The following is a 25,344-nucleotide window of genomic DNA, read 5'->3' as shown; positions in this document are numbered from 1 at the left end:
TTGTTTTTTCAAGAATTCCTGCCCTGGACAGTTTGGCTCAGTGGTTACAGTGTCGACCTGCGAACTGAAGGTATGTGCCCTTGATCCATTCCTGATCGAGGACCCTTACCGCGGTTGCAGGTTCAATTCCCAGCCCTGGTCAGGGCACAAGTGGCAGGCAACCAACTGATGTGACTCTAACACATTGATGTTTCCCTGTTTCTCTCTCTCTCTCTCTCTCTCTCTCTCTTTCCCTCCCCCCCCCCCCCCCACTCCTCCGCCCCTTCCACTCTCTCAAAAAAATCAATGGGAAAAATATCCTCACTCCTTGGGTGAGGATTTAAAAAAGAAAGAACTCCTGCAGGTTTTCCCTTGTGCTCGGATGGGTCCTCAGGGCTGATGCTCCATCGCCTCTTTCCTACACCCTTGGTCCCCAGGTCATGAGGAAGTCACACCAGAGATACTCGACTGCCTGAGCCTAGAAGTCACAACAGAAGAAGGAAAACAAATGACCACAGAGAAGTAGCCGCTGAGCAGAGCGGAGGGCAGCACTGAGCTCCAGGGCTGGGTGGCTGAGAAAACCTCACTTGGGAAATGCTGACTTGGAAGCCACAAGCCGCACATTAGGGTTAGAATCGCCAGTTTTGCCAAGAGTAACTGTGGAGAGGTCACTGTGTAAAAATGCTCGAAAAAAAGAAGAACCAAGCAGAAATGGAAAGTTAGATCCCTCTGGGCCAGAGGCAGGAGCCAAAAGGTGCTTTCAGGTGGAGAAGGGCTGGTTATATTTCTTGCCTGACCAAGTAAACATCCCCACGGAGCTGAGCAGTGCCTGTCCAGGCACTGGGCGGAGGCAACTCTTGAAGAAAAGGAAGAGAGACAGATAAAAACTGGTAGTGACAGCTGAGGAGGCAAGGGGGACCGGGAAAGATGAGGACTGGGGACAGATAAAGATGCCAGACCTGCTGTAAAATGTTCATCTGGGTGACTTAGCTGACTCTCTTTGTCTTCAAAAATCATCCCACCCAGGAACACAAAAATTGGGCCACTGCTTGGAACTCTAGGATAGACTCTGATGCGTAATATTAGCCAGTCAATTGCATGATGATTTTGACTTAGTCATTAGTATAGGATGATCTACACAACCTACTGTTTTAAAGAAAGCAAATTATAAAAAACACGCATGTAACCCTATAAAAATATTTATATGAGGGTATGTACCCAGAATGTGTTACTTAAAGAATGTTCACAAAAAAATGTTTAATTTCAGGTGAGCATTATCATCTTAAGATGTTTCTTGTGTTGAATAATTTTCTGCAGTGAATAGGTAACTCTTTTTATGATCAGGGGAAAAAGAAAACTATTTTTATTTAAAAACAGAAACACAGCAATGGGCCTGATGCCCCAACTCTGAACACAGGTGAGTCTAGCCCTTTAAAAACTGCAGCATTTTATGTCCCCGGATGTTCCACTCAGATCCAGCAGCACAGAGCTGGGACGGGGCTGAAACAGGTCCGCATGGAGTTTGACTGACAGAACTGTAACGCCTGTCAGCAGAACGAAGATGAAGTCATGTTCTTTCCTGGCTGTCCTCTCCACCCAGGATCTAGTTCCGCTTTCGCATTGGGTTCACTGCAGGCTAGCAAGTTCAGGCTTCAAGCGCTTGGCCTGATTCTACTTATTTTTTCTGTAGGCTTTGGTTACTGAGAAGAAGGGGATGATGCCCAGGCAGCAGGCACCTTGCCTTTTACTAAGCGATCCACTCAGCTCACCTCTTTCCTCAAATGGAACCAGACAGGCCACCTGTGGAATGCCATCCGAAGATGACATCCTAGTCACTACTGAGGTCCATCCCTCCTTCCACGGGATGTTGTTTTCCTTAGTTTTGTAAAAGTCCTGAAGATCTGCCCAGTAGTGAGCCTCACCCCACCACCACTACCTTTGCCCATCCCCCCAAACACTCTCAAAACCAGTGGGAAGCACCATACACACACACACACACACACACACACACACACACACACACACACTGTTACACACATACACACGCACCCTCGCTCACACACACCTGGCCTACCAGAAGAGCAGAGGTCCCTACCTTGGGCCACAGCTTCTCAGAGGCGCCTTTATGCCCAGTCCTGTCCAAGGGATTTCAGAAGGGCTCGGTCAGCAGGCCCAACCTCTGCCCTGAGAGGCCCTTGGATGGGGAATCCCTGATCTGGGTGCACAGAAGCCTACAGGTCTAGCCCAGGTGCAACTTACTGATTAATCTGGGCTTGGAAATATACAATTTTTAAAACAGGAGACAAAAAGAACTAACATTCACTCTATGCCCTTATGTGCCAGGCATGGTGCTAGGTTCTCACAGACAGACATGCACCCTACACCACTGAGCCTGGCAGGCACTGAATGACAGGCATAAGGAATGCTAAGTGAAACACTGCAGGGGGGTCCTCAGAAGTGGGGACCTTTGCTGAAGACGTGTTTATTTTATAACTAACAAAGCTCTTCTGAAATCTCTAAGTCTGAACCACTGAGCCCCAGAAAAGCAGCGTCGCCTCTGGGCATGAGTATGTCCACCAGTTCACCCAAGGAGCCACCTTTCCCACCTGGTGTGTCCCCAGAAATTCTAGGGTTATTTCCAATACCCCGAGGCTGCAGCGCCTGCTCTCTGCCCTTCTTCCTTCTCCCTCAGGGGCCTGCACACTCCTCACTGGAGCCCAGGCATCCCCTGCCAGGTCCTCTCAGGCCTGCTGCCCTTCTCAGCCCTCATGACCCTGGCAGTCCTTCTACCTCACGAAACCCCAGGCTGGCCAGACCCGTCCCCATCACTCTCCTCTCCGGGGCCTTTCAAACCTGATACCTTCCTCATTCGTTCATTCATTTGCAAATGTTTGTTGAGGAAATACTGAGGGACCCCAGCCCCAGTAACAGAAGAGAAAGCTGAGAATATTAGGTGACTTCTGTGTGGTCACTCTGCTCGTTAGTGGCAGAACAGGTATGTATAACCTGTTATCTGGCCTCCTCACCAGCGGTTTTCCCCATCACATCTCACAGACTCCAGCCCATAGGAGGGGAAGAAGACAGACACAGCCCTTTCTCCCCGACTCCCAGGCTCAGCCGCAGGACGCTTTATCAATCCCTCTCCACCCCGCCCCTGGAGGAAGAAGCTACTCAGGAATTCCCTCGCTTCTTCTAGAGGCGTCTACCCCGCTCCAGGGCCTTCCTGATACCCAGACCGTGACCCCGCTTCTGTGCTCCCCCACTTCTCCACTTCTCCGGCTCAGAGACCCAACCCAGTTCCGCACACAGGAGGCGCTTCCCGAGGTCTGCTCCACCGCGGGGGCCTCACCATCTCAGCCGCGCCTCTGCCGCCTCCGCTGCTGGCACTGCCAAGAAGGCGCCGGGTGTTGACGCGTTGCCATAGCAACCAAGAGCCCGCGTTCCCGGCCCAGGCCCCGCCCCTACTCCCGGCTCCCGCGGGCGGGGGCGACGGGCTGGTGGCCCCAGAAACCCGAAGCCTCCCTCCAACCAGTCAGGCCGGCGCTGGCGCTGGAGCCTGGCTCTGCAAGCCTGGCCCGCCCTGGCGCGCGTCCCGCTCCTCGCTTCGGCTTTGGCTGAATTCTGGAGGCAGGACCTGAACCCTCAAGGGAATAGCATGGGCCCTCGGGGTCCAACTGCCAGCAGCCCCTCCAAGAGCCAGGCCCAGGGTCACGGTTTTCCCCAGACACCCCACTAAGTTTACCTTGGTTACCATGGTTGCCCCAGGGAGGTGCCAAGCCAAACCCTGATGAGAGTTTAGTCTGCAAGAAGCAAGCAGGATCAGAAGGAACCAATTTCCCAGCGGGAGAATCTGGGTAGGCCAAAGCCAGGAGGATGTGTATGCCACTACAGAGCAGCTCCTTAAAATGTGGGCTCAGCCCTGGCCGGTTGGCTCAGTGGATAGAGCTTCTGCCGGTAGACTGAAGGGTCCCCGTTCAATTCTGGTCAAGGGCACCTACCTCGGTTGCAGTCTTGTTCCCCTGCCCAGGGCGCATGCAGGAGGCAACCAATCCCTTCCACGCTGTCTAACAATCAATGTGGGGGGGGGGGGGGGGCGGGGAGAGATATATATATAATCTCCTGCTTCTCTCTATGTGTCTCTCCCCCTCCCTTCCACTCTCTCTAAAAATCAATGGGGGGAGGGGGGGGAAATATATCCTCAGGTGAGGATTAACAATAAAATGTGGACTTCAGACCTCCAGCTCAGAACCACCTGGGAGAGAGGGCTTATTAATAGGCTATCTGAATCGAAATCTCTGGAACAGGCTTTAGGGAGTCTGCCCTTCAACATTTCCCAGTTTGTATAGACTCTTCTGGACTGGTTTTTAGGCGTTTTATGACTTTTACCAATTTGGATGAGCCCCTTTGCCTCACAACCTGCAGGGACAAAATGGAACTGACCCCCACAGCCTGCTGGCCACAACCCTCACCAAAGTGTTCCTACCGGAGCCAGGACATTTTCCCTCCTGTGCTGATTGGCTTGAGCTCTTAGGCCAAAAAGAAGTGGTGACTGGGATTCTGTGAGCTGCTTCCTCTCTCCCAAACCTCTCTCCAAACCCTCACAGCTGACCTTTCTGACTTTTCAAGGCCAATCACTGCATCCTTATCATCGGCTGCAGAGCCAGGGACATTGAGGGCCCTTCACCAGCCCCAGGGGAATGGAAGAAGGGAGATGGGGTCACCTTCAGCTGCTTTTGAAAGGACTTACTTACTCCAACAGGCTTGACATTCCTTCCCTAGATTCCTCAGCCTTATCTCTTTGGGGAACCTTCAAAGGGACAAGATAGAGGGGGTTGGAGATCCCAAAGTGTTGGAGGTGGGACCAGAGGGAGGGGGAGGCAAAAGTAGCTACTACATAGAGCAGGACCGAAAAGGGGGAGCACACACCTCAGGGCTTGGGGGTGAGGGAAGGGCTTTTCTGTTCCCGGCACCCTTCCCTTCCCAGCCTTGGCAGCATAACCCCCTCTTCTCTGCAGCCCAGAGAGGCAGGAAGAGGAAGTAACCAGCCCACCGAGGACTGGATGCTTCTCCTGAGTTTCCCACCCAGTCTTCACAGCCACATCACTATGGGGTAGTAATTATCCCCATCGCCAAGCAGGTAAACTGAGGCTGAGAGAGATGACTGTCTAACCTAAAAAGCTGGTGTTCTTTTCTCAACCCAGGCTGCCTCTCTGAAGGAGAGGTGTTGAGGCAGGAAGGAGGGGATGACAAAGTGCAGTGTAAGGAAATCACCTACCAGGACTTGGTTTGAATTTATCTCAAAGCTTTCCGTGCTTAAGCTTCAGGCCTCTCAGGTGCATGAACCCCTTGCAAAGCTAATATGAGGGCTCTTAGCAATGTGTCTACTTGGTGTGGACGGAAGGGGCCACATGCTGACCTGACAGGCTCAGGGGAGGCCTGCATGGCGGTCTTGCAAACTCAGAGACCTAGAGTCACCACAAAGGATGGTCTGAAATTAAACTTTAGCTAAAGCAGTTATGGTGGGCAGTTACCTCCTAGGCTGGTATCTTCACCGACAAGGTCAACCTTTACCTTAACTGTGCCTATCTCTCTTTTTGCATCTATAATAACATACCCTTGAAATGTCTGGGTAACTTCCCTTTTTCTGGACCCTTTGGGGCACAGCTTAATGTGCCTGGGCTCCAGGACTGAGACCACAAATTCCTTCATTGTTATCATGTTAATTGTTCCTGCACCCACCTAAGTATGTGTCTATCATTTTACTTTTTATCCAATCCCAGGGATTTCCCTGCTGTGCTTTCTCCCGCCTCTCTAGTCTGTCACCAATGAATTACATGTAACCCATCTACGTCCCTTTCCTTTGATTGCAATGTATAAATACAGATGTAACCCGCCATTCTCCGGAGCATTCTCTCAGTTCGTTGAGGTTCTGCTTCCCGGCATATGTCAACAATTGGGCTCAAATAAACTCATAAAAATTCTTTACAGTTTTGAATGTTTTTATGTTAACATTACCCATAAATGGGTAAGTTGGGGGACACATTTATTTTGGATTCAGTGAAACATGTTTGTGTGGTTCTCCATCACTCACATGTGTCGCTACATCACTGCCCACTGTCCTGGTGTAGGAATGGCTGCCTGGGACACTTTTTCTACTGCTCCACTTCATCTGATGTCAGGACACAAAAGTGCTGGCCATGTGAACAGGTGCTCCAGTGCTCAACACCAAAAGTACTTGTAGAGTGAAGGAAAAACAAGCTTGAAATAAGCAAAACCAGAAGCCAGTTTGTAAAACAAACCTCTAACCCTCCATTGTGTCAGATCAGAAGTGGGGATTCTGTTCTAATCAATGCCCATCATAACCAAGTTCTTTCTGGCCAGGAAGAGGACCAATAAATATATAATTATAAACATACTACATCTCTCAACAGAGAAAACACTGCCTCCAGAGGACCTAAACTTGTTGACTAGTTCTATTTTTCCAACAGCATTCCTGTCATAGGTAGAGTATTTTAAACACTTGAGTATTTTAAACACTTAGAATATTTTTAAAACTTGAATTTTTCTCTATATAATGAAATGATCTTTCCACTTAAAAACTATCCCAGCTTTGTGTATTGGTTTTCGACTGCTGCTGTAACAAATCACCACATATGTAGTAGCTTAAAACAACACAGATTTATTATCTTACGGTTCTGGAGTTGGACACAGGTCTCACTGGGGTAAAGTGAGGTGTCAGTAGGTTTGCATTCCTTCCAGAGGCTTGAGAGTCAATCCTTTTCACAGTCTAAAGGCCTTGTATATTCCTTGACTCATGATCCCCTTCCTCTGTTTTTATTTTATTTTTTAATATCCTATCTAATAAAGAGGGAATATGCTAATTGACCATCATGCCCTCACAAAGATGGTAGTGCCCACAGCTAATAAGGAGGGAATATGCTAATTGCCTGACACGCCCTCAAAGATGGCGGCGCCCACAGCCACAAGATGGTGGCGCCCAGTCCCCTCAGCCCTGCCAGGGCGGCAGATGCACGGTACAGCCAGGCCCATCTCCAGGGAGGTCCGGGGTCGGGCCCGGCCACTCCGGACGCCTGCCTCCAGAGTCCCCCAGTCCCCTCAGGTCCCCAGCCACCCAGGGCCGGCCCAAGGCGTAGGCAAGCCTCGGATGGTGGCTACCCAGCCTCCCAGGGCTGCCCAAGGCTCAGGTAACCAGGGCCGGCCGAGGCTTGCCCTGCCGGCAGTGGCAGCAGCAGAGGAGTGTTGGGGGTGTTGCCTTCCCTTGATCACCGTGTCACCTCCCGCCCCTGAGGGCTCCCGGACTGTGAGAGGGGGCAGGCCAGGCTGAGGGCCCTCTCCCCACTCCAGTGCATGAATTTTCATGCACCGGGCCTCTAGTTTGTAATGTAAGTCCTCAGGATATAATGTACAGATAGTGACTCTAGTTAACAATACTGTGATGTCTATCTGAAAATTGCCGAGAGTAACTATGTATGGTGACAGATGTTAACTACACTTATTGTGGTGATTACTTTGCAATCTACATAAAAATATCAAATAATTATGTTGTACACCTGAAACCAATATGTTATATGTTAATTATAATCTCAATTTAAAAAATAATGGATTTATTCCAACTGCTATGGCTCTATTGGTTGAGTGTCACCCTGAGCACCTTTTGCCAGTTAAATTTCCAGTCAGGGCACATACCCAGGTTGAGGGTTCGATTCCCAGTCAGGCACATGCAGGAGGTAGCGATAGATGTTTCCCTCTCACATTGATGTTTCTTTCCCTCTCTCCCTCTCCCTTCGTCTCTCTCTCTAAAATCAATTTTTAAAAATTATGGATTTATGAAATAAGTGATAAAAAAATGAACCATGAAATCAGTAGAAAACATTTTGAAATTGAGAAGCACATTGTAACAAAAATTTTCAGATTCTATCAAGAAAGGTAAGAGGAATATACAAATTTTAAATATAATAAACAAGCACTTGGATTGTTTGATAATCCAATTAACAACAAGAAGAAAATAATATGAACACATAGGGGAAATATTAAATTTCTCCATTTGACATAAAAATTTGACATTGATGAATATTGCATAAAACTCATATTATTACACAAAAATGAGGAAAATCTGGTTAATGAGTGCCACCAATTAAAAGAACATTTAAGACTAATTACTGAACAATGTCTTGAAATCCTACAACTCATATAAGAAAGAAATTTAGCACAGATGTTCCCAATTTGACATCATAAAAACCGATAGGATTTTACCAACAACAAACTGTAAAATGAAACATTCAAATACATCCCAATAATAAAGGTATTGATCCATCCATGCCAGAGGAAAGACTGAATTATCGTTCTGTTCTTTCTATATAAAGTAATATTTTAAAGCCATTATCACTTGAAGAGACAAAGAATAAGCAGCCAAAAAAGGTAAGGGTGAACTACTTGAGAGTTTTTTCTGGCAGCAAATTCATACAAATCTATCTCTTCTAGGTACTATGTCTATCGTATTTGCCAGATTTTTAAAATTTTATAATTTGTTGTGATTTATTACTCTAAATAAATGTTTACTCCTGTCATCAATTTAATATCAATGATTTTGTATTGTTTTTCTTAAATGGGGCTTCCAAAATTGGATAAATAAGTAAAAAGGCAGCCTGTCCCTTCTCAGCAAATCTTGGCTCGAAATGGCAGCCACATCCAGTGAGGATGGGAGGTACCCATTCGTCCCCTCACTGCCTTTTCCCACCTTCTCCCCTCAGCCCTTCCTTTCTTCCTCTCATTTCTACTTGCTGGCATCTTTGGGGTCTTCATTCTATACCATCCCCAACCTCTCATTTCATTCTCATCTGCTGGGTCTCACTGCCCCACAGGCGAGAACAATGGAGAAGGTTTAAGAAGCTAAAGGTGCCTGACTGGTTTGGCTCCTTGGATAGAGCATCGGCCTGCATACCGAAGGGTCCCAGGTTCGGTTTCGGTCAAGGGCATGTAGCTGGGTTGCGGGCACATCCCCAGTGGGAGGTGTGCAGGAGGCAGCTGATTGATGTTTCTCTCTCATCGATGTTTCTAACTCTCTCTCCCTCTCCCTTCTTCTCTGTAAAAAATTAATAAAATATATTTAAAAAAAGAAGAAGAAGAAGAAGCTGAAGGTGCCTGAGGAATAACAGGTATCTAGATTATCAGCCCAATCCTAACCCCACCTCTGGCTGCGTGACTCTTCCTACTGGGTTGCCACTCCCAGAAATGTCTCCAAATGAACCATGGATTGCTGGTTAGGAGCCAGGAGCCAGGAGCCAGGAGCCAGGAGCCAGGAGCTCCACGCCAGGAGAGGAGCTGGGAGCAGAGCCCAGCAACCCTGGGTTGGCCTGGGTCCCACCGCCCCTCCTCACCCCACTGGGCCTTGGAGCCTTCCTAGGGGCTGGTCAGGCAGGCCCCACAATGCTGGCCGTCTGAGGTGCTCCACACTCTGGCTGAGGCGGGAGGGGTTGGAATTTTGACTCTGTGATGAATAAGCACATTTAAATGGGACGAGTCTGGGAGACAAGACCCAGAGGAGCCATTTGGTTAAAATGACAAGTCTGGACTCTCACTTGAGCATGTCTCTTGTGTGAGAAGAAAGACTGATTCCTGGCTCTCCCCACTTTCCCTCCCTCCCTCCCCTCTCTCCTTGAAGTGCATTTAGAAACCTGCCCTTCTGAACACAGGAATCAGAGATGCTGAGAGTGAGTGTGGGATGAGGGTAGGAGGCCACATATGTGGAATGAACAAAAATGATGGGGCTGCCACATTGCCGCGGAAGCGTCTGTGTTACGTGTATGCAATTTTTTGTTGGTGATGGTCTATTTTGCTCGTGTTTTTTCTGACCTCCATGCTACACACATCCTGGGGATTCTTCAGGACACAGCCCCACCTCCTTCCTCTGGGCCTGCCTCCTTTGCCCTGTGCAGCTCTGCTCCTATTTTAGGGGTTACCGGTTGCCTGTGAAGAGAATTCTGGGATGCCCACTCAGTTCTCAGAAAAGCACCGATTCTTCTAGGCTGCTCATAGCCAGTAATTCCATCTAGGACAGCCTAGCAGCTTCCCCCATGCGTGGCCTGCCTGGGGCCACACAGTGAGGAAGGAAAGCAGGGGCCAGACGAGCAGGGTTTGAGCCCTGGCTCACCACGTACAGCTGAGAGACCTTGGGCAACCTGCCCACCCACTTGGGCCTTGTTTGCTTATCTGGGAGATGGGGCGGTAGCCCGAAAGAGAGGCTCTGTGAAGAGAAGACCAGGCTCAACAGTCCATTGACACGGTGCCTGCTGCTTTTCCTCCCTTTTCCTTCCTCCAGAGCAGAGGACGCTGGGTGGGCGGTGGGCGTGGGGAAAGGGCTTTGTCCGCAGTGCAGTCTAAACACAACCGGAATCAGACTGCAAATCCTCAGTTGCAAGGGCGCCGGGAAGGTCACTTTTCTCCCCTCTTCTTCCTGGAACACTTGGACTCTCAAACACTACCTTCAAGTCCTTCGAAAACAAAGGAGGGCTGAACACACAAACATTTAAATGCATAAATTATTTCACTCAAAGTATTTGCTGCCTTCCCTCTTTCTTCAAAACTCTCTCTCTCTCATCCTTACAGCCTGAGAGACCAGGCACAGGGCAGAAGCAGGGAGAGAGTATGAGGAACGAAGAAATTCAGGACCAAGGAGAAAGATTGTGGGCACCAGGGAGAGAGTAGGGGTGTGGGGAAGGGATATGGGGGTGGGAGCAGAAGTGGGGACTACTGGGGGGTGCCTGCAGCTGGAGACCCTGGATCCAGAGTGAAGAGGAAGGAAGGAGGGGAGGACACAGGCCAGAAGGGCAATATCGCCTGATAGTGGTGCCCTCCACCCAATGAATGAGGAACTGAATCTCCAGAGAAGTGACAGAGAGAGCCCCATTGCTGGTCACGTACATCCCCACCCTTCCACCCCTCCCCCAACCTGGCCACATTCCCACTGGATAGATATCCCCCAGGCCAAGAAAAAAGACATTAAGGAATCTACGGCCTCCCCCGACCCCCTTCAAAACCTCATCTCCACCCTCCAGCCCATCCCCGGTCCTTGGGCCAGCGTGGCAGTGGTGCCTGGACTCACCTCCACTTGGCTGGCACCCGTTTCTCACCGACGTGTGAGACCAGCACGGGCCCTGGACTGGGTGTCAGATGCTGAGATAAGGCCAAGGAGAGGAAAACCGCCAACGCCAGGAAGTTACACGTTCCCCTGGCAACCCCGCTACAGTCGCCAAACAGTGCAAGGTCAGGGGTAGGGCAACTCCCATTCAAGGCCTCAGGCCAGGGCCCTCCGTTTTCACGTTGGAGAGACTTCCCTCCAGTCTCCTCAGACCGTGCCTGGGAGTTATGGGGGACAGGGTTTAAAATGCCAACGTAAGGCACCACCCCCAGGCCTCCACTGAAGATTCTCAGCCTAGGACCACCTGAATCTGCATTTTTAAAAAATGTATTTTATTGATTTTTTTACAGAGAGGAAGGGAGAGGGATAGAGAGTTAGAAACATCGATGAGAGAGAAACATCGATCAGCTGCCTCCTGCACACTCCCCACTGGGGATGTGCCTGCAAACAAGGTACATGCCCTTGACCGGAATCGAACCTGGGACCCTTGAGTCCGCAGGCCGACGCTCTAGCCACTGAGCCAAACCGGTTAGGGCTGAATCTGCATTTCTAACCAGCACCCCAGGCAGCTCCAGTGCAATCTGAGGACATCACTTAGAGAGCAGGATACACTTCATGAAGTTGGGACTCCTGGTGGCAGGGCTGGGGGGAGATACAGGACAGAGCGGGGCCGCCCCAACACCCTGTGTCTGCTAAGGTCTACAGCCAGCCTCATCCCCGGGGGTGCTTGACTTTGGGTCTTTTCAATTTCCAGTGAGTAACCAGGAGTCCAACACCTGGGTCCTCGTAGACACAGAAGCAATTCAAGAGCACAAACTCTGATGGAGCTCCTTCTGAGCCAAGCGCTACTGCTCCGAGCCACATGAAGACACACAGGTATGCTTTCTTTTTTAAAAAATAATTTTATTGATTTCAGAAAGGAAGGGAGAAGGAGAGAGAGAGAAAAACATCAATGATGAGAGAGAATCATTGATTGGCTGCTTCCTGCACACCCCCTGCTGGGGATCGAGACTGCAACTCGGGCATGTGCCCTGACCTGGAATCGAACCGTGACCTCCTGGTTCATAGGTCAGTGCTCAACCACTGAGCCACACTGGCCGGGCTAGGTATGCTCTCTACTCCCAAGAGGTGATGAGGCCCCTGGAATTATTCCTATGGACGTGCCCTGAAAGGAAAGCTCTCAGAACTGTCCTGGTGCTTGTGGTGGCTTTTATTGCTGGAGGTAGACGTTGGGTTGTCAGGGGGCTCCAAAAGGTCGGGGAGCCTTGAGGACAGAAACCCTAAATTGCAGGATCCAGGGGGCTGGGCCTCTGGGTCTCTCCATTCCTTCCTTTCTGAAGCTGCCAGAGCTTCATTTGCCTTAAAGGGGCGGCTCCTGCAAAACTGAACTTCCTGCACCTCTTCCCTGGCTTGACCTCTCCCTTCCTCACTGTGGCCCGGCCTCCACCCACAGAAAAACTGCAGCTCATGCTGGCTGCAGACCAAACCCTTCCCCAAGGTCAGCCCCCGCACAGGGGAGCCCTGTGATAGGAAGAACAATGAGCTTGGGCTTATTTTGTCGTAAGTTTAAATCCCAGGTCAGCCGCTACCTGGGTTCTACAAGTTACTTTTGCTCCCTTAGCCTCCGTTTTCTCATCTGTACAATGGGAGAGAATAATACCGGTGTGGCAAAAGTAGGTTTACAGTTTTGCGTACTCAAAACACAGAGTTTACGTATTAATTATTGTATTATTTTCCATACAGACAACTGTAAACTTACTCTTGCCCCCACTTTAGCCCCACTCCGTAATTTGTGGTGAACTCAAGCCCCTTCTCCTGGATTTCCCATCCCAGCAACAGACAACACAATTTGCTTAGTTGCTGAAACCAGTAGCCTGTGTTTCTAGACCCTTCTCCCCCATCTTCACGCTCCACAGCCAAGCAGAGAGCACTATACAATTTTCAAATCCACCCCCCTGGCCCTCCCCTTAACCCAGGCCACTCTCACTGCAGCCTGGGCTACTGCAGTAACCTCCTCAAGCCTGCATGCCTCGTGGTCCTCCCCACCGCTAGACTGTTCTCTACCCTGCAGTCTAAGGAAACTTTCTAAATAGAGCACAACTTTTTTTAAAAAATTGATTTTTTACAGAGAGGAAGGGAGAGGGAGAGAGAGTTAGAAACATTGATGAGAGAGAAACATCAATCAGCTGCCTCCTGCATACTCCCTACTGGGGATGTGCCCGCAAACAAGGTACATGCCCTTGACTGGAATCGAACCTGGGAACCTTGAGTCAGCAGGCCAATGCTCTATCCACTGAGCCAAACTGGTTAGGGCTAGAGAACAACTCTTATCTCTTCATTCCCCTGCATAAAAGCCTCCCGTGGCTCCCCATGCCCGAATGAAGTCTCCAAAATTATTCATTTGACTTTGAGGTTCCTTGGGCGATCTGGCCCTGACTCCCCTTTCCCATTACATTTCTCAGCACCTTCCACCTGTAAACACAGACATTCTCCGGTCCAGGGCTGCACATGCTCACCCCCAGCCCGTGCACATGCGCACACCAGCCTGGGACACTCTCCTCACCACCACTGGCCTCTCCTTCATGCTTCTAATTGTCCTTAACTCCTCAGCTCAGACATCGGCCGCTTCCAGAAATCTTCCCTGCCATCCCTCCTGGGCTAAGCACCTCCCTGTGAGGTCTCAGAGTCGGACTCTCGTCACACCACCTATCACATTATGTGACAACTGGCTCTTTGCTTTTCCAGCTCCTCCCAGGAGGGCAGCGACTGTATGTGTCTTGTTTACTGCTCTATCCCCCAGCACCCAGCAGAGGTCTTGCCCTGAATAGGCGCTCAAGAAACATTTTTTTTGAAATAATGAAGGAAAAGATACAGCTGAAGCTCCTAGCACATTGACTAGCAGGAAAGTGGTAACGCATAGCATCAGCAGCAGGGTCATGGTCCGTTCCCACACGGAGCCACATCTCTCCAATGGAAACACAGTTCAAAAGTCAGGTCCTGCCAACAGTGGGTGAAATGGTGTGACAGCCGTGGTGTGGAGATGTTTGTACGACCCTCCCTTCCCCCTGCCCAGTGATGTTGATCTGTCCCTACCCACCCCCTGGTCCTCCCTGGGACTCAGGCCTCCGTGCCCACCCCCACCGCAGGCAGGAAAGGAATGTCCCCTCGCCCTCTCCTGACACTTGGTCTCTAACCACAGCCAGTGGCTGCTCCTTGTTCTGGAGGAGTCCCTCTAACCTGCAGCACCACTGCCCAGGGCGGATTGGGGAAAGGACCCCCCGTAGGTGCCCTCAGCTTTCCATCACACCACCACCGGCCTCCCCTCTGGACAGTTGGGGGCCGGTCGTTTGGGAGGACCCCCATCTGCATTCCCCCACAGATGCTTACCACTGGCTTTCTGGGTTATCAGAACTGCTATCTGCGTTTCACCCCCACAGCACTGGGCAATTGGAGCAAAAAGATCATACAAGAATCTTCATATCCCCCATAAGGCCTGACAGAGTAGAACCCCAAAAACTGTTGAAGGGATGAATACACGAATTAAGAAATGGGTGTGTGTGAGCATTCCCAGGCAGAATTTTCCACCTTAAAAAGATGGGACTTGTTCTAATATTAAAACTCCTCCTCCTGGCCCTTAAGAGAGTCCAGAGGCTAGTGACCTTCAGAGTCAAGAGGCTAATTTTTCTTTGTCTAATCTCATTTCTCCCGATGTAACTTCAGTGCGTTGTCTTTTCCTCTGCCTCCGTAGCCACTGGGACTGAAATGTATTTCTTTGTGAGGAGACAATTACTAATTTACCCTTTAGCCTTCTCGGCAACAAATTTGATCCCGGGCCCTTTATTGTTCCCTCTCTGGGGCCCTGGGGCCCTGCCCTTTCCCTGTTCACTGCTCCTCGGGCTGCTTGCCAAGCTCTCAAAGGCCTCCCTGGGCTGTAGAGGTGGCTGTAGAGGTAGGAATGGGACATACTGTTCTCCCCGGACAATCACAGATGCTCACACACCCACCACACAGGACACACACCTCTCTGCACCCACAATCCCCAGTCCTCGCTAAACACATGCTCATAGGCAGCTTCCCTTCGCCATCATAGACTGTCTCCTCCACCTGAGCCCTAGTCCCGTGGATTCTCACACACCTGGACACCCGCTCACAGGTGCAGGAAGAAACCGCACAGACCCGAGGCGAGCCAAACTGGGTGGAGCTGCTGAAGCCCTCCCCGTCCTCCCCTTCCAACTCTCCCTTCCCTGGGCCGCAAAGGGCCGAGCCTCCTTTCTCTCCGCCTCCGCGGTGATTTTCCACTTCAAGGCTGAAGGCAAGGAGTCAATGAGCCAAAGTTGACTCCTCTCTCTTCCTCCTGCCCTCCTCCCACTGACCCCAAATCCTCAGTGCACCTTGCATTTGCCCAGAGCAACACCCCCCTCCCCATCCCCTTCCCAACCTTTGCTCCTCTGGCTGAAGGGAGCGCTGGCTTCTTGGGTTCTTACCTTTTGGAAAGGAACATGGGGAAGCATTGGGAGCTGGCAGACAGGAGGGCTGATGAGACCCTGGGCTGGCAGGGCAGTGGGTCACCGGCCCAGGGGACTCAGGCACAGGAGAGCAGAGGGATCCTCATTCATTCAACACCTTTTGTCACCCTCACCTTGCTGAGCCTGGAGCGGCACAGATTTAGCCAGGTGGGCCTGGGCTCAGATCCCTGTCCCCCCACTTAAAGTGACCTTGGGCAAATGTCTTGCCCCAAGACCCAGTGTGCTCATCTGGAAACAAAAGGAGGAAATACAGGAACATCCACCTCCGGGACTATTGTCAGAATCCGCTGGTAGAAGACTGGTTCTCTCCTGCCTCTGTACCATGCTGCGTCCCATGAACTTGTGAGGCAGGTGGCCAGTAATGCAGCTATAAGTGAACCAGGGGAGGGTGCAAATAGGCTGCTTTTTTAGTATAAATATCCGTGAATTCAATGCTTTTTCTGCAATGACATCACTCTCCTTCAGCGGCATTCCACAAAACCTTCCTGAATGGGAGATAAAGGGGGCGGACGGGTGGCTAACCCCTGGGAATCAGCAGAGGCGGCAGCCTATCTCATCTTTGCCACGGCCCAAGGATAAGGTATTTGCAGTCAGCAAGCAAATCCCATCTTCTTGCTGGTGTGGGCAGAGCAGGCTGAGGCACTGGGCTGGCCACTTCTGCACAGCCCTGGCAAGGGCTTGCGCACAGTAGGTGCTTCTTGGCAGAGGGAGCCACAGTGGGGCAGGGGATGGTGGGAGAAAGGCCAATGCGGAGGGAGGCTTTTCCCTCCTAAGGAAACAGATGTATGGACGTAGAAAGGGGGAAGGGGGGCGATGCAGACCAGGCCCGTGGGACCTGATGTGGGAGGCTGGCCCAGGGTCTCTCAACGCAGGGTCTGATGGGAAGGCCATGGAGTACACCAGGGGTTAGAAGCTAAGGGTGCAACATTGACGCCTGGGGGAGGGCTAGGAGCGCAGAACAGCCTAACCCCAAAACCGACCATCTTGGTCCACGGCTCCCCGTCTGGAAGGGAAGCTTGCTGCCAGTCTCGCCCCCGCGTGCAGCTCACACGTTCATGGGATCGGTCAACAAGGCTTCCTCCTTCCAGCCATCACCACCAACTCCCTGCTCACTCCCCAGCTCCCCAGCTCTTCACCATGGAAAACCCTGCCTGGGGCCCCAAACTAGTCTGGCACCTTGTCCCAGAGGCCTGCAAGAGTGGCCTCCCCCTGAGACTTGCCAGTACCCAGGGCTGTACCAGCCACCAGCCCCACCCTCCTGCAGTGCCTGAGAAGCTGCCAGCTGGCAGGAGCCCAGCCAGGAGCACCTGGCCGGACTGCCCAATTCCTGGGGTAGGTCAAGGCCCCGCCCCCTGTGGACACTGCCCACATACCCTGCATGATGGCTCCCAGCCCAAGAGGAGCTGAGGGCCTGTCCCTTCTCACCCCCAACCTCCCTCACCTAAACCAAAAGGAAAAGATGAAGGAAATCAAAGATGAGGGTAAGGATTGCAACCTTTCGCTCAAAAACCTCCCCCATTTTCTTCAGTCTTGCACTCCCCCCCCCACCCCCCCGCCATAGTCCCTTTCCAACAGGGGGCTCAGTGACCCCAGACACAGCCAGCCAGAGTCCATCCAAAAAAAGGGAGATTCTTTATTCAAAATCAGCACTCAGATTCTTCAAGCCCCAGCCCAGAGGGGGCAGCCCTCCCTCCCCTCTCCCCTCATCCCACCCCTTAGCCACAGCGAGGGGAACGGATGAGAAGCCAGGAGGGCCTCTGCCAGGGCAGGCTGCCTCCAGTGTGTGGTGGGCCCAGGCCAGCTGTGGCAGGGTGGCAGCTGCCACGGACCCCTCCCTATAAATTAAGTCTCTGCAGCCACAGCTGTGGGAGGCAAATTTGTGGAAGGCAGGCCCAAAGGCAGCGTCGCTGACCCCAGCCATGGAATGGATTGAGAGGTCAGGGAAGGAGAGGTATGAAGGAGGAGGAAGACGCCCTAAATTTTGGTCCCGGGGGGAAAAGAAGAGGCCAGGTGGTCCAGTTTCTGTGTGTTTGGATAAGGGAATGTATTAGTAAGCACAGGGGGAGCGGCCGCCATTGGGCACCACTGGGCACCCCCAGAGGAGATACGCCAGGCCAGGCCCTCCCCCTGGCAGAGAGGAGCCTGAGGGCTGCAGGGGCTCTTGGGAATGTCACTGCTAAAATATATATTTATATATATTAACCATCCAAGGAAGGGCAGGAGCGGGGCTGGGAGCGGATCAGAGGATCTGGCGTGGCATCCCATAGCCGGTCATGCCTGCCTGAGACGCCCCACGGTTGGTGCCCATCTGTAACCCGATCACGTTCTTGCCCTCTTGCAGCTGGTTGTCTGAGAAGTTCCGGGGGTTCTCCTTGGATTTCCTAGGTGGAGAGGGAGGGTTGGTTAGAAGGAGATTGAGGCTGCCCCAGTAATGTCCTCCCTGGACAGAGCACAGGCTTTGCCAGCTCTGTCCTTGAGCCTTGAGCTCTCTGAAGCCACCTCCTCATCTCTCCAATGGAGTCCCGGGCCAGAGGATGAAGTAAATGAAGGTGAAAGTACTTTGTAAACGGCCAGCTGCTAGAATGGGTCAGTTGTTTCCTAGGGACAGGAATGGGCAGGGTGACCACGCCTGCCCAGGCCTGGGCAGCCCCACCCATACTCACTTAGGAAACCAGTTGGGATCCCCAGAGAAAAGGCCGTCATCCCGGGCTACTGCCAGCCCACCCAGGTTCATCAGCGTCCGCTGCACGCAGGCCATGTTCTTTCCTGGAAGGAGAAGGGGGTGTTGGCCTCAGCAGAGCTGGGGTCCTGGATGCCAGGGCTCCACCTCTATCACTAAGTCAGCAGGTCCAGCTTCCAAATTCTTTTCCTTTTCACCCCCACACCGTTTCCCATCCCAGCCCCCAACATGGTCAGCTCCCCATAAAACGCACAGGCGCGCACGCATACATGTGCGAGGGCACACACGTGCGAGCGCATAATGTGCGAGGGCACACACGTGTGAGCGCACACACGTCTACTCCGCCACACCCCACTGTGTCCTCAGAACGCCAGAAACCTGCCCCTTCCCCCTGGTCAAGATGGCCCGGCCCGGTCTCTGGTCCCCTGGATGACAGCGCCGTGGCCCTGGCCCACCTTCCCAGAGGTCCACCGTCTGGAAGATGTCGGTGGTGTTGATGCCGTAGCGCTCGGCTGCTTGCAGGAACTGAGAGATCTGCTCCATCTGCTTGAAGGCCATGGTGGAGGCCTGGATCTTCTTCACCGGGGCCTGCCCCTCTGGGTACAGCCCGTTAATGAGCTCGCACAGCACCTGGGAGGGCAGCAGGTGTGCAGAGATGAGGTCACGCCCACTGAAGATCAGAATGCTCCACCCTCAGGCCAGAGACAGTGACCCACAGGTCTCTCTCCCATCTGAACACGCCCGAGTCAGCCTCAGGCTCCTGCCAGGCCGTGCCTCTGCGGTCAGAGTGAAAACCTCGATGTTTTAATATCAACAGTTCCTTCCTGAGAGCATCTGGTGTCATCTAGGGCCTTCCATGGCAGAGGGCCCATTCACTCTCACACACACACACACACACACACACACCCCTTCGCTCAATGGGAGGGAGGGAAGCGTGCATCCTCTCCAGGCTCAGGAAGAAGTCGGGTCGGGTATGCCCTCATTCTTCAGGTGAAACAATCCCAGTCCCCAGACCCGGCCCTGCTCACCAGCACCTCCGGTCAGAGGGGCCCCGCGCTCACCGTGCCATCCTTGAGCCAGTTCTGGAAGTTCTCCCGGCCGGGCTGGGGCCGGCCCACATCCTTGCGGCACTGGGTGGTGATCCACTGGATCAGGATCTGCTCCAGGTCTGCATCGTACTGCTTCTCAATCTTCTGCTGCACCTCCCGGCTCAGGCCGTAGGCGGGTCCCCTGTTGGCCATTCTGAAGGGTGGTGGCGGCTGTGGGGAGCTGGGAAGGGGACACACCCAAGCCTTCGGTCAGCACTCTGCAGGCTGTGGGGTGGGGGGCTCTGCCCGCAAGGACACATATCATGCCCCCGTGGTGGCTCCCAGAGGTGAGAACAGCTGCCAAGTGAGGGAACTCTCACCTTGAGCCCTGAACATGGGCTAGAACAGCACTGCTCAGAACGCTGGCCACACAGGCCACCTTGGGGTTCCCACCCCCGTGACATGAGGTCTGTTTATTATTAAGGCTTCCACTAAGTTTCATTTAAATGGTTCCACGACTAAAATGAAATGTGAAGCCCACGGGAATAGAATAAGGGGTAAACAAGGTCAAGAGAGGGAGGTTAGCCCCTGGTTTGGGGTGATAAGTTTTAACAAAGGCAAACTGGTCGTTCTAACCCCAACCCTGCTTTTTTCAGCCCTGGGAAGGAGAAGGATTTGGGGAAGGAGAAAGAATAGAGAGTGGCTTGGGAAGCAGCAGACAGAAGTCGCTTCTCCTGAAGTTGCCCACGGTACCACCAGAGAGACAAAGTGAACACATATTAAAGGGCAAGGGTTGTACACGACAAATACCCAACTACACAGCCGGACCCTATGTTGTAGGAATTCAGAAAAGCGTATGGGCAGGAGCAGCTTGTAGGGCTTCCTGGAAGAGGCAGGACTGAGTACACCCTTCGCAGATGTCAGCAGGCAAAAGGAACCGCCCATGAGAAGCCAGGCAATGAAAACAAATTTTAGCCCTGGCCCGTTTGCTCAGTGGTTAGAGCAGCAGCCCTCGGACCAAAGGATCTCGGGTTCGATTCCCAGTCAGGTCAAGGGCACATACCTTGGTTGCAGGCTCCCCAGCTCCCATAGGGGCGTGGGCAGGAGGCAACCAATGGATGGGGGGTCCCTCTCGCATTGATGTTTCTCTCTCTCCCCCCCTCCTCCTTTCCTTCCACTCTCTCTAGAAATTAATGAAAAAATTACCCTCGGGTGAGGATTCAAATAAAATTCTACTAGGCAAAATAATGGTGCCCCCAAAGATGCCTATGTCCTAGTTGCCACAACCTGTGACTGTGGCCTTACATGGTACGAAGGGATTCTGCAGGTGTGATTGAATCAAGACTCTTGAGATAGGGGAGTACCCTGCACCATCCAGGTGGGCCCAGTACACTCGAAACAAGGGTCCTCATAAGCACAAGAGGGAGGCAGCTGAGTCAGAGTGGGGAGAGTGAGAAGGAAGCAGAGGTCGGAACGTGGCAAGGTGACCTCGAAAAGGTGGAAAGGTTAAGAAACGGACTCTCTCCTAAACCCCCCATGAGGAATGCAGCCCTGCCCACCCCTGATTTCCGCCAGTGAGACCTTTGGTGGGACCTTCGGAACGGTAAGACAGTAAATGTATGTCGCTTTAAGTCACCGAGTTTGTAGTGGTTTGTTACATCAGGGAACTCGTACAGGAGCCCTGGATGGTATTTTTAGAGAAAAGTGGGAAAGAGGGAGGAATGGAGAAATACGCAGGAGCTTAGTTTGGGGTTGGGGAGAACTGGGTGGCTTCCTGATCCGTGGCCTGAGTCGGCAGCACCTTACTGAGTGTGGCAGTGTGTTCCCATCCACCTCCTCGCTGCCTGGGTCCCACACCCAGGGGCCCGGCGGCAATGCCACCGATGCCAGGACCCCGGCCCCTCCCCGGGTGGGCAACCTGCTGCGTGAAACAGAGCTAGCTGTCTGGCTGCTCAGAAGAGGGGGGTCCCCAGGACAGGCACCTGTGCCCAGGGAGAGGAGGAGCCACTCCCGCCCACATCTGGCTCCGGGCCAGGGCAGACTTAAGGGATGAGGTCATCTGGCGCCCACTCTGCCTTGCACCCCAGGCTGAACAATCCCACCACCCCCTCAGCGGGCCTGAAGGCGCGGCCTCGGGCCACGTCATCGGGCCGCAGGGGCAGCAGCTGCCCCCAGCACTCTCACACCTCTCAGTCCCGTCTCAGGCCGGTCCCCTCCCCCGCACCCACATGGCAGCTCCTTTCCCCTCCAGCTTATCCAGCTGCACATTTCCGGCAGAGATCCTCCCCATAAATCAGTTATTTTTAAACCTCATTAAGAGCAACCCACCCCACCCCGCTTCCCCCAGCCTGAAAGCTGGGCCAGATAAATGTCAGTCTGGGCCTTGACCCCACACAACCAGCCACAGCCACACACACACACACACACACACTCTCAGCTGGGGGAGGGCAGGTCGTCGAGTGGCCGAGGCCTGCGGAGAGGAGACTAGATTTCCCCCAGGCCAGCCCCAACGGCTCAGCCACCCCTCAGTCTAGACCTGTGACCCCCGTCACCCAGGGGCATGGCTGGACGCTTGGGAGGAAGGGAGGGGGCTGGAGGCTATCGTCCTTCCCCAGGAATCCGCCCTTTCCCAGCCCAATGGCCAGACCTCTCTTCCGGGGCCGCTCAGGGCTGTGTCTCCTCCATGGGCCCACGTGGCCTCAAGCCCGGGGATCGCAGTGGACCGGAGAGAAAAAGCGCAGAAGAATGATCAACCCACACCCCAGGGCGAGGAGAAGAGAGCAGCCGGGAGCCTGGCCCTTCCCGTGCCCCCCACGGGCAGACAGACACAGCCTCGCAGACCCACTTCTGGACACGGGTGGATGCGGAGGGCCCCTCCCCCACCCTGGCGCCTGGACACAGCTGGCAGGGTCCCAGCCTCCAGGCTCCACTCTGGGGCCGCTGCCCTAGAGCCCTGAGGTGCCAGTCACAGGGCAGGACTCCAGGAAGGGGCAGACCCAGCCGGGCCAGCCTGCGGCAGCTGGCTCTCCTCCCCACCCCACACCAGCAGGCGAGGGCTGATGGGCCGTGGCTGCTGGGGCCGGAGTGGCCCACCCTAGTGACCCCCACAGGACCTGCTGCTGCCCTCCCTCAAAGGAAGGGCAGGCAGCCAGTTGCCTGCTGGGCTGGGGAGAGGCTGTGGGGGAGATGCCCAAGCACAGGCCCCAAAGGAAGGACAACAGCTGAATGACTTGGGAGGGGTGGGGGGGGGGGGAGAGGTTGGCTGCGCGTTACCTAAACTGGAGATCTGCCTCCATCTGTGGGAACAGCCCTGCACCCCCACGCAGAAGGGCACACTCGTCGGGAAAGGAGCAGAGGCCACAGGCCCTCAGCCCTGCCCAGACCCTGGGCTGGAAGCTTACCTCACCTCCCAGGCCAATGCCAAGGAAAAGGCGGATGCGGGGTGGGGGTGGGGAGACTCAGGGTTCCTGGAGGTTTCACTGGGAAGACAAAGGGACTCTCCATTCATGGTGCAGATAACACTGGAACGCTGGGGAACTTCCCGACTCAGAACTGGGACAAAGAGTATTCTAAAAGGGCAAAATGGGAGTCCCTGTGCCCAAAGCAAAGTGCCCCATGGAACAAGCAGAAGCAAGGATGGTGGGAAACCTAGGCCTGGGGTAAGCCCCTCACCAAGAGCCGGTGAGCAGGAGCGAAAGCGAGCTATACAAACAGGAAGCCGCAAGGCCTGCAGGAGGAGGGTGAGGTGGGGGATGTTGCCATAGCTTCTGTGTACCAAACAGGCACAGGTCAGGGTGGGGGCGCTCGGCACAGGGGAGTGGCGACAGGCTCCGGGCAGCGGGCAGAGGTGGGTCCTTGCGAAAGGGGCCGCCCCACAGCAGCTGTGGGCAACAGCCAGGTGCAAGCCGTGCCTCAAGCAGGCAGCTGAGGCGGTGCAGAGCGCACCTGGAGGAGAAGGAAGTTCTGAGCTTGGGGCAGAGAAGTAACTCAAAACAATGGTTCCGGTGAAGACATGCCCTGGGAACAGAGCTGTACTCTGAGCTAAAGCCACACACCTGACACTCCTGGGGGGGAGGAGAGAAGCGGGGAGAAGGGGTCAGGGGCCAATCCCCAGGGGGCAGGCAGGCAGTGGGGATGGAGAGGGGGTTGCAGTGAGACTACTTGGTTCTGGAGTGCCCGAGCCCTGCTGGCCCCGCCCTGCCTCGGGCTCCCCTGCAGTTTTAGGTCACCCGCGTGGACTAGGGGCAGACATGAATGGGAGGGGGCTGAGCCAGGGCGATGGCCCTCTGTCTGGTGCCCTGGAGTCAGAGAGAGACCTAGGGAGAGCCCACCCGAGTCCCCTGCTGCACGGCCTCCGCTGCAGCTCACCCTCACCTCCACCCGCTGCCTTCGGGAAGCCCCCGGATACCAGGTTCCCCCAGGACTTTCCCGGCCTGGGCTCCGGGGGGCTGCAGGGCGGGAAGGCTGCAGGCCACTTCCGGCCTCGGGTCCGGCCCCCTCCTGGCCACACCCTGGGCCGTAGCGACCGCGGTGACTCACGCCGCCAGCGCTGGGGTGACGCAGCGGTCTGGGCAGCCCGCCGGCCCCTGCCCGCAGCCGCCGCCGGCTCTCTAAGCAGCGGGAGGCGCGGGGTGAGGGCCTCGGCTCACGTAGGGGCGGGGAGCAGCCACCCCTCCCGCCGCCACCTCGCGCTGGCAGGGCACCCGGCGGGCGCGGTCGGGGCTGCAGCCCCCAAGGGCCTGCGCTAGGGGGCCCCCCTGAAGTCGACTGCGGCTTCCACTCCCGCCCGAACCCGGGAAGGAGAGGCCATCGTGGGGCCGCCGGAGCGCCAGCCCGTGACCCCGAGTCCCCAGGAGGCACAGAAAGGCCGTCTCGGGGCGCAGGGAGCGGGCAGCGCCGCACGTGTCCGGGAACCAGGAAGTGCGGCGAAGTGCGGGGTCGCAGAGCTGCCCAGGGCCCCGGGCGCGCCGTCGCTGGGCCAACGAACCAATCCCGGACGCCCTCCTTCCGCACCCGCGGGGACCCGAGCTGGAGCTGCGCGTGGGGTGCAGACCCCGAGTCCCTGCTCGGGGCAGATGCCCCGTCTGTGCACCGCAACAGGCCTGACCTCATGGCCCAGCAAGGCCGGCCAGGGCTGGGGCAGACCCTGACGGCGCGGGGCGACGCGGCCATCGGACCCTGGCCTCCCGGCCTCTGGTCCTCAACCTCCGTGCAGCTGGTCGCCAACGGAGCTTCTCGCTTTCTAGAGAGGCCCCCCCCCCCCCCCAACACACACACACACCCCATTAAAAAGCCCTCCTTACCGTCGGGCGGGCAGGAGAGCGCGCACTGCGGGCGGGGCTGCAGGGCGAATGGATCGCCGGGGTTGGGCTGGGGGTTTTCAGCGGCTCCCGCCTCGGACGGGGCGGACCCGGGGCGGGGCGGGGCGAGGCGAGGGCTGGGAGGGTTTAAAGGCGCCGTAGCGAGAGCCTTGGACCAAGGTTAGAAGAGAAGGGCTGTGGGGGGGACCTTGGTTACAGGATCTGGGGAGTCGGGGCCTCCTAGGGCAGCGGCAGTGGCCTTCAGGACCAGGACCACCTGTACCCCAACCCTAGAGCCAGGAGAGGCGTGCCCCAGTGGGAGACTTTCTGCCTAGGTTAGCTCAAGACTTGGACCAGTTTAAGTGGAGAAAATCCTCTTGGTTTAAAAAGGGTGGTTAGGTCCTAGCCGGTTTGGCTTAGTGGACAGAGCGTCAGCCTGCGGACTGAAGGGTTCCGGGTCCGATTCTGGTCAAGAGCACATGTCCGGGTTGCCGGCTCCATCCCCAGTTGGGGGCGTGCAGGAGGCTGCTGATCAGTGATTCTCCCTCATCATTGATGTTTCTACCTCTCTCTTCCTCTCTGAAATCAGTAAAATATATATATATTTAAAGAATAAAATACAATAATAAAAGGGTGGTTAGGGCCTGGCTGGCGTGGCTTAGTGGTTGAGCAT

At 54.3% G+C, this 25,344-nt stretch overlaps 1 protein-coding gene and 1 long non-coding RNA gene across 2 annotated transcripts; both read right to left on the bottom strand.

Moving 5' to 3' along the window:
* Positions 1-9,708: 9,708 nt before the first annotated feature.
* LOC307093683 lies at positions 9,709-16,998 on the bottom strand. Its single transcript, XR_013813002.1, has 3 exons — positions 15,622-16,998; positions 11,102-11,355; positions 9,709-10,490 (listed from the first exon to the last, which is right to left on the bottom strand). It is a non-coding gene; the product is annotated as an uncharacterized lncRNA (long non-coding RNA).
* Positions 16,999-17,274: 276 nt separating this feature from the next.
* TAGLN2 (transgelin 2) lies at positions 17,275-24,785 on the bottom strand. Its single transcript, XM_079761283.1, has 5 exons — positions 24,675-24,785; positions 19,405-19,612; positions 18,799-18,973; positions 18,327-18,429; positions 17,275-18,044 (listed from the first exon to the last, which is right to left on the bottom strand). The coding sequence occupies exons 2-5, from the start codon at positions 19,582-19,584 to the stop codon at positions 17,903-17,905; spliced, it is 600 nt and encodes a 199-aa protein (XP_079617409.1). The 5' UTR covers positions 19,585-19,612; positions 24,675-24,785; the 3' UTR covers positions 17,275-17,902.
* Between the last annotated feature and the right edge of the window lie 559 nt (positions 24,786-25,344).

This window comes from Cnephaeus nilssonii (assembly GCF_951640355.1).
Source record: "Cnephaeus nilssonii genome assembly, chromosome: 21".
NCBI classification, from domain to species: domain Eukaryota; kingdom Metazoa; phylum Chordata; class Mammalia; order Chiroptera; family Vespertilionidae; genus Cnephaeus; species Cnephaeus nilssonii.
Note: the sequence above shows the minus strand (reverse complement) of the source record. Positions and strands in the feature narration are given on the sequence as shown.

Bases quoted from the DNA above. Each gene is read 5' to 3' on its own strand.
- TAGLN2 (XM_079761283.1), bottom strand. From the start codon at position 19,584: ATGGCCAACAGGGGACCCGCCTACGGCCTGAGCCGGGAGGTGCAGCAG. The intron at 18,430-18,798 runs GTGGGCCAGGGC...TTCTCCTTCCAG, and splicing joins GACGGTGGACCTCTGGGAAG to GAAAGAACATGGCCTGCGTG. The intron at 18,045-18,326 runs GTGAGTATGGGT...CTCTCCACCTAG, and splicing joins GATCCCAACTGGTTTCCTAA to GAAATCCAAGGAGAACCCCC.